Source organism: Pangasianodon hypophthalmus, chromosome 17, assembly GCF_027358585.1.
Source record: "Pangasianodon hypophthalmus isolate fPanHyp1 chromosome 17, fPanHyp1.pri, whole genome shotgun sequence".
Lineage (NCBI taxonomy): Eukaryota > Metazoa > Chordata > Actinopteri > Siluriformes > Pangasiidae > Pangasianodon > Pangasianodon hypophthalmus.
In genome coordinates, this window is record NC_069726.1 from 20294274 (window position 1) to 20303128 (window position 8855).

Consider the following 8855-nt stretch of genomic DNA (forward strand, 5'->3'; position numbering starts at 1 on the left):
GAATATTGACTATACAGTTCGTTTGAGATGGAAAATATGCACCGCTCATCACAGATAGCACGCTAGCTCTTCGACAACAAAAGACAAGCATGGAGTCGTCATGTTTTTTCCCCACTTTGTAGCCTGACGTAGGAAGAAGCAGGAAGTTCCCACTTCCTCCTTCTGATGTAAATCAAAAGCAATATTATCCCTCACATCTCTATCTAAGGAGAGTGATGCAGCAGCGTCTTTTCACCTCCTCATCTGTACACTCTGCTCCAACAGATCAGCTTCCAAAGCTTCAACTTTCATGAGAACACCAGCATCAACACCATCGTGCTCATCATATCGCAGATCACTAACCTGTCGAGACAGGCCTCTCCCGAAAGTACAACTGCACAAAAAAGAAACAGCACCGACCAACAAATTATCACCACAATCACTAAACACATTCAAATATTTAAATATAAACATAGCTAATGTTTTTAAGAGTTTTTTTCATTAGCAATTTTTTTGTTGAAGAATATTTTCTGAAGGAATAAATATAGCACCTGTAAAAGAAATCTTTTTTTTTTTTGGATTAGGTCTAAAAAAAGAAATTGCAAATATTTTCCATCATACAGAGTGATCTATAGTGTTATCTAGACAGTGTGCTTATCTCCTGTTGTTGTAGAGATATGGACGCTCTGTTCTGAACAAGATCTTGTCCATTAACATGTTGTTGCATGTATATATGAAAATGATGTGGTCTGTTTGCAAAATACAGCCGCTTATTATGACAGCATGTATAGGTTTTCAGAACTTTGTATTCCCTTAGCTTCAAATTTCCTCATTGGGATGCATTTAGAGATCTTGTGAAAAAGTTCCTGAGGTCACCAAGGTTCATACCACAAAACACACTTATGTAACAACTAACGTTATTTGGAAGACACACTTTAAAATCTGTTTTCTGAGTGATTTAATTGATTTGCTGATTAACTAATTTACATCATATATCAAATGTTGGGTTCTGTTATGACATTTGGACGGCAAGTGGAGGGCACTCATTCTATAATGGAATAAGACAATGTAACTTCATTTGAGTTAAAAGCATAACATTTCCACATATCTAGATGTTCATCCTTTTATCTAGGTAGGTAGGTAGGCTGAAATGTAATGTTTTTATGTTTAGTGTGCATTTTGACTGGGATCCTGTCGGACCCAACAAAAAAGTCACGGGAGCGACGTCTGTCATGAACAGGTGGGATTGGTCAAAAATTCCTTTGGGAGAAGGGGAGTTTGGTCAGAATTCCTTTGGGAGAGGGTGGGATTGAAAAGAATTCCTTCGGGGGCAGGTGGGATTGAACAGAATTCCTTCAGGAGCAGGAGAAATTGGACAGAATTCCTTTGGGGTAAAGTGAGATTGGAAAGAATTCCTTCAGGAGCAGGTGGGATTGGACAGAATTCCTTTGGGAGAAGGTGAACTTAGTCTGAATTGCTTTGGGAGAAGGTGAGCTTGGTCAGAATTCCTTTGGAAGAGGGTGGGACTGGAAAGAATTCCTTCAGGAGCAGGTGGGATTGGACAGAATACCTTTGAGAGCAGGCAAGATTGGCCAGAATTCTTTCGGGAGAAAGTGAGATTGGACGGAATTCCTTTGGGAGAAGGTGGGATTGGACTGAATTCCTTTGAGAGCAGGTGGGATTGGACTAAATACCTTTGGGAGGTTGAAAAACACACTCCTCTACTTTAGGTGACTTTTTTTTTTGTAGAAAATAGAACACAGGACTCTCCTTTTATCAATACTGTTTAACAATTCAGAGAAAAAACTTACATCCTGTATATGTGTCATGTAATTAGGGCTACAGGACTAAAGATTAGCTGTTAATTAATGTTACAGAGATTATTGACTCAATAACAGATTGACAGATGAATTCATGTGTAATGAATGGATTACTGCACTCAGGATTACTCATACAATGTGCTAAGACAGTTTCAGTTCAATATTCATTTTTTGTGAAAATACAAAAACATTTGTTTTAGTGAAATTGGTTTTAAAATGCTGTGTAGTAGTGGGGTGATATGAGTTGTGTTTTTATTTCTGATATGCTGTGCTCATCTTGTAAAAAGATTAACAGTTTTTCCTTTTCTTTTCGTGACTAATTTAAGACAAGTTCAGACTTGACTCGTGATTCGACTCTTGACTCGACTCGTGACTCTTTTCCCACACTGCACTGCAGAGCCATTGAACAGCTCTGTTTGTGCAGAGTGAGGCTCGATCCCAAATCACTCCCTTGTGTCTGTATAAGTGCACTACATAGGGTATGAAAACATGGCCATTATGTGCTACGTAGTGCACTATGCTGTCTAACAGGCTGCCATTTTGGATTCATTTTGAGGCTTCGCAGGAACGCCGTTGTTTCCACCGTGAGATCTTCCGTTCAACACGACTGACTGTGTAACTCAGAATTTCTCTAACTGTCGCGTGAGTATGTGCAGTGTATCATTCAAAACTAAAACAGGACCGAGGTGGTTAACGATATATTTTTAAACTTTGCCGGTTTTTATTTATTGTCGAAAATGTAAAGAAGGTAGACTTGTCCTTGCTTTTGTGGTCTACATATCTGATAGAACAACGGGGGAAATTCAGCCAATCAGATTGTGCTATCTAATCCGGGTATCCCAATAGCCCCGCCCCCCTTGGCTGCCACCTTCAGAGCCCGCGTTAACAGGAGTGACAATGCGCATGCGCAGAGTTCTTGGCTGTAGTTAGCTAGAAGGCTAATGTATGTTTATTTACCTAGCTGTCTAGTGGAATTACAGATTTTCTCCTGTAATTCTTGTAAAAGCAAAGGATATCACTAAGACAGTGGGTGCATGGACAAAATGAGCTAACGTGCTAGTTTAACCACATGCTAACGCTAACTAGGCCAAGAGGAGGTGTTTATGAGGCGCGTAGGGTTTTTTTTTTTTTCTTTTTTTTTTTTTTCTTTTTTTTTCAAATAGTCCGTGTGTAGATTAGCAGAAACCAGAAACGTAAAATGTTGTTCGTAACGGAATGCAAATTATGCATACAAAATATAGATAATTACCAGAAAAATCGCAAAAGTGAATTTGAAACGGTGAAATTAATCAATTTGCTTCCGGGCGTGACGTAACACAGGTGGCCTCCCATGTGCGCATGCGCGTTCTCAGATTTCGCGCTTGTGGTTTCATTTCGTGAAGTGATAAAGAACAGCAAAATCCTTCTTTCTGATTTCACCCGATTACTAAGTACAATAAGATAACTTTTCAAACTGAAAAAATAACAACCTGTAGCAGCAGAACAGGTGTGTCTTTGGGGGTTATGTTTATGTATGTGTGTATGTATGTATGTATTTATTTATTTATTTATTTATTTATTTGCATTACAAATTTACATTAGGTGATCAATACTGAGACTGAACATCCGGGTATTTGGAAGCAGCCAAAACGTTAGATACCATTAATTACACTGATATTATCATATTATTTGTAAGATTGTTAAGTTTTAACGGCTGTTTTTTCTTTGTATGTGACAAAATGTGCATAAATGCTTTGCACTGTGTCTGCAGGATGCCTAAATCAAAGGAAGTGCTGTCTTCAACATCCAGCAGTGACTCAGACAGTGAAGCTGACACAAAGGTACAGACGATTATGATCACCAGCCTTTCAGTAAACGGAAAAGATGAGAAGACTAAGCCTGGCAGCGTTTAACGGTTGTTAATGTTTTACTTTGCCTCACCAGGCCAAACGGAAGAAGCAAATGATAGAGAAGCCAGCAAAGAAACAGAAGAGTGGGGAGTCATCAAAGTCCAGTGCATCTAAAAGCAGCGGAGGCAGCGCCAATAAAAAAGATAACATGTTCCAGGTCAGGAGTTATTACTGATAATATATTCCAGGAGAGGCACAGTGGCTTAGTGGTTAGCGCTGTTGCCTCACATCTCCGGGGTTGGGGGTTCGAATCCCAGTACTCCGGTTTCCTCCCTCAGTCCAAAGACATGTGTTGTCAGCTGATTGGCATTTCCAAATTGTCCGTAGTGTGTGAATGGGTGTGCGATTGTGCCCTACGATGGGTTGGCACCCCGTCCAGCGTGTCCCTCGCCCTGTGCCCTGAGTCCCCTGGGATACACTCCAGGCCCCTGCGACCCTGTGTTGGATAAGCAGTACAGAAAAATGGATGGAATATATTCCAGCACCTAATAACTTGAACAGTGTTGCAGCATTATATAGGATATTCAATTCAATTCAATTCATTTTTATTTGTATAGCGCTTTTTACAAAGGTCATTGTCTCAAAGCAGCTTTACACAAACAAAAGTAAAGTGAAGTGTGTGTGTGTGCCGTCTCTGATGAGCAAGCAGGGCGACGGTGGCAAGGAAAAACTCCCTGAGATGGTGATAGGAAGAAACCTTGAGAGGAACCAGGCTCAACAGAGAACCCATCCTCATAATGTCATTCTGTTTGAAAATGGAAACCTGTAGGATACTAGTATCTCAAAAACTGCAATACTGGCTTTTTCACAAATGGATTTATTATATTAGGGCTGGACAGTTCAGTAGGCCAGGCTCCCAGGACTGGGGGTTTTTGTCCAGGCTTATTTGTTTGTTTGTTTTTTTTTATTGCATTGTTGCCTGGCAAACAAGTAGGTTCAACAACCAGAAAAAAGGACTATTGACTATTGACAAACGTTTTTCATTTGGTATGTAGCTATGTTTAAACTTTAAGCTTCACTCTGGCGCTAGTTAACTACAGTTCTTACAGTACGTTCGCTACCACTTGGCCTAGTTAATTAGGTTTCTGGGAAACCAAATCATTGCACCTGACAGAACAGCGGGTTCACGAATGAATTCAATATATTTGTCTATCATACTGTCAGTTATCTAAATTCTCTCATAAAAAAATTACTGAGGTTTTTCTGTTCTGCTTTTGTGTATGTCTTTTCTAAGATAGGGAAGATGAGGTATGTGAGTGTGCGAGAGTTCAAAGGGAAAGTCCTCATCGATATCCGCGAGTACTGGATGGACCAGGAAGGTGAAATGAAACCAGGAAAGAAAGGTAAGAATCCCCTCATCCTCGATACACAGAGTAAACACTAATATACACCACTATAGAAACGACTGTAGTGTCATATAGTATAATAAATATGCGACAAATAAAATTAGCAAGTATGCAAATCCCTAGAGGAGATTATCAAAATTTTACAGCAGCAAGGCTTTGGCTAGGATGTTGATATCTGGTTTAAGATGTGTTTATCTACGTGTTTTTGCTAGTCTGTATCAGAGATGGAAAAATAATCGCTTCTTTGATGCGTCATGATTTTCTCTAAAAATATTCTGCATTTATGCACAAAACATCACAACCAGACTTCTACTCAGGTTTATGCATTAAAGCCTTTTTTAAAATAGAAAAAAAAAGTTACTCTGCCTCCAGAACTGAGTTTTCGCGTTGTCCACGTGTGCGTCAGTGCGTCTGTCCGAGATTCACATTAGCACAATGTCAAAAACAAGTGGTTGAATTTTTGTAGGATTTATATGGAATTATCATCGTAACCCACAGAAGAACTGAGTAGACTTTGGAAATGAGCCAAACAGGATCTTACATAGTTTTTCTTTAATATCTTCCTTTCTGTTTGAAGTATATTTTATGAGGATTTCTGGCATACAGATGAGCAACAAGACGGACTAGGCATCCCCATCAATGCCGCTGGCATGAGATTTGACTTATAGGATGATAAATTCTATAGGAAATTGCATTCAGATTTGAATTTGGTTTCATTTTTGAATATAAATGAGCCTACTAACAGCAGGAGACTTGTACTGTTTTGCTTTTATATGATATATTCATGAGACACAGGCTTTATTTTAGATTCTCTGACTCACAGTATTCTTCCTGTTGTTGATATTTAACACAAGTTTAGGACAGGATCGTTGTAAACACACCGCCTTTAACACGTCTTCACCCAGGAATAATTTGCACATTACAATGGTGTCCTATTCTCTGTGTATTATTACTACATGTGATTTAACATAAATGCACTTTATGCCCAATAGAGATTCAGTCACAGACAAAAAGTAATTATCTGATTACATGTATCCTAATTTATTACAGTCTTTAATTTTTAGATATTTATTTAGGAAGATGACACTTGTACAAAAGTACAAAGGAATTTTTGAGTATTTGGTACGCCCCCATTTTGCTTGAATGACCCTGGAGCTGGTGATGTTTGTTAAAACCTGATGATCCGTGTTAGATCAGATCCATCAGAGTGTCGTCTGAACTCGTGCTTCAATGGCAGAGATAAGACTCCAGCAAAACCTGACCTTTTGTACAAGTGAGTTGGTCAGTAGCACAAACTTACTTCAATTTAAATAGTGACCTACAAATAGTGCGGAGTCTTCAGTAGTGATTATTCAAAATATTGAACCTTTCAATTCTTTGCTTTGAAATTTTCAAAATTCTAAAACTTTGTTTATTTCCAGTTTTCAATAATGCTGTTCGGGCTTAAATGATATTAAAGCTGAAACCGTATAGGTTTCACTAATCTCACAGCAGAACGGGGACTCTTCAGTATTCAAATGTGGATTGTTTTACTTTTGAATAGGTAAATAATATGAAAATCAGAATGACGTACGTTCCAGAGCCCTGCTATAAAAAGCACTATCTGTCATGACAAATGAAATTGTGATTTAGGAGAAGTTGTCGTCTCACTGTGATAAAAATCATCATGTGGGACACAGAGCATAAAAATCAAGATAAACCCTCTTTATAACCAAACAGACATTAAATTGAGTTGAATCCAGTTTTATGTGTATAGCACTTTTAACAATGGATATTGTCACAAAGCAGCTTTACAGAACTATATAAATTGAACTGTGAAGTCTTTAGAGATTCCCACATCTCGTGTTACTGTACCATCCCGGAATAATATCGACTATCAAAGTTTTAGGAGTGTCAGGTTTTAGGACCATAAAAAAGCCGCTAAAGTTTTTTTGTTTTTTTACTCTTCGGAGGTTCAGTAAGGTCAGGATTATGGCTGGGTGATATGACAATAAAGTACTGATACTGTGATAAACTGGGTCACAGTACACTTTCTGTGGATATTTTTAAGTTTTATAAAAATAAATTTCATTAAGAACTGACTGGAAGCAGATGATTTGATGTTGTACTTAATCTTTAAAATGTTAAAATGCTACATTTGTTTTTATAAATAAAATGATCATCTTTGAAATATATAAAAAAATGAGATGTTTTGCAGACATTAACCTGTATAACTAATCTACTGTACTGCTGGCAGTTTGAGCAAATATATATATATATATATATATATCTCATGATACATATGATACAGTACAGTGCAAACGCAAAGATGCTTTCAGAAATAATGAGAATTAAACGTTTCTACAAAAAAACACTTACTTTAAAGAGCAGTAAACAGTAATAAACTAATATTTGGTGTGACACTTTTTCCGTTAGTAGTTATTAGTCTCATCTACACTTTATCAGGAAATGAGCTGCTAAGTTTTACAGAATCTGCCGCAGTTCCTCTGGAAACTTTGACTGTCGCACTTTTTTGCGTGCAAAAACAAAAAAGCAAAAGTGGTCTGTTACGTAATATGTCACTTTCTTTACTGACATACAAACATTTTTCTGTAACATTTCATTTTTTGTAGGAGAAGTAATGTTTGGAAATATAAAGTGCTTTTGTACAGACTTTTGCACAGTACAGTATGTCATAGAAATGCCTCAGAGAAGCGTGATATGATCTTTCTTGTCAAATCGCCCACCTAGTAGTGATTAAGAGCTGTGTCCACTAGGAGGCAGGTCAGAGCTGAAACACACCTCTTCGTGCACTGAAAGTTGTTCTTCTACAACCACTTCCTTTGCACAAGGTAAAGGTTGTGCAAAAGATTGTGCAAAAGATTTTTTTTTTTCCCCCTCACAAATACACTTTGCGTATGAGGGAAAGCAGCATCTTTAGTGCACAGGAGTGCAGTTAAACATTCAGTCAAGGGGCTACACAAAAAAGGAGGATTAAAAAATTCTAATAAAAAAAAAATTCAAGTGATTTTGTTCAGAAGAAGATGATGTCTGAAGAGATGATGTTTTTATTGTATGTTTATTGTAAAAGCTCTTCGACAATATAAAAGAAGCTTAGGCTTGGTTAAGGGAGAAATTGTGAACATTTCATGTTTTGTTTTTTTTGGTCTGCATCATTTCTTTTTTAAAAGAAAAAAAAAAGAAAGAAAGAAATCTGTCCTGATGGACTCTGCTCTCGTTCTCAGGGATTTCTCTGAACCCGGAGCAGTGGACCCAGCTGAAAGAGCAGATCGACGATATCGACGATGCCTTGAGGAGAATATAAAAGCTGTTCACGAAGCGTTCACGAAGCCGTCTGCTTCTTTCCTCTGTCTGGATTTCACTCACATTTTATAAGTCAGATTAGCGATCTTGTAGTGTGAATTTTCTGATTAGGTTTTAGTGTAACGATTGTCGTATTTTTCTATTTCTTTGTGTTTTTATTCTACTGATAAAGCAACTGAGAGGCTACGCGTTGTCCTGGGTGCGTATGGGTTTAACTTGTGCTCATGTTTTTTTACAATAAAGATGATGGGAAAACGAAAGTATTCTTTAGGTTGATTTCTGAATGAATGGTTTCACAAGTTGTTCTCAGAAGGAAACTTAAAAAGGTGTAATATTGCAGAAATTTCACTGGTGACTCAGCTGTATATATATTCTGTCACAACAGAATTTATTATAGACATGAAACTTTGCCCCATAATGATATCTTGAAATTGTGTAATTGAAAAGAAATGTTGAAGTTTGCCCACAAGATGGCAGGAGAGTAAAGGGAAGGTCGATTTCACAGGGTGTGTCTCAAA

At 37.7% G+C, this 8855-nt stretch overlaps 1 protein-coding gene across 2 annotated transcripts; it reads left to right on the top strand.

Annotated features, from left to right (window-relative positions):
• The first annotated feature begins 2199 nt into the window (after window positions 1-2199).
• Window positions 2200-8597, top strand: sub1a (SUB1 regulator of transcription a). Of its 2 annotated transcripts, none has more exons than XM_026942459.3 (5): window positions 2200-2441; window positions 3550-3619; window positions 3723-3845; window positions 4923-5031; window positions 8259-8597. In XM_026942459.3, the coding sequence occupies exons 2-5, from the start codon at window positions 3551-3553 to the stop codon at window positions 8336-8338; spliced, it is 381 nt and encodes a 126-aa protein (XP_026798260.1). In that variant the 5' UTR covers window positions 2200-2441; window position 3550; the 3' UTR covers window positions 8339-8597. The 2 variants fall into 2 exon arrangements, with proteins under 2 accessions (XP_026798260.1, XP_026798262.1); XM_026942461.3 differs by lacking the exon at window positions 2200-2441 and adding an exon at window positions 3129-3285.
• The last annotated feature ends 258 nt before the right edge of the window (window positions 8598-8855 follow it).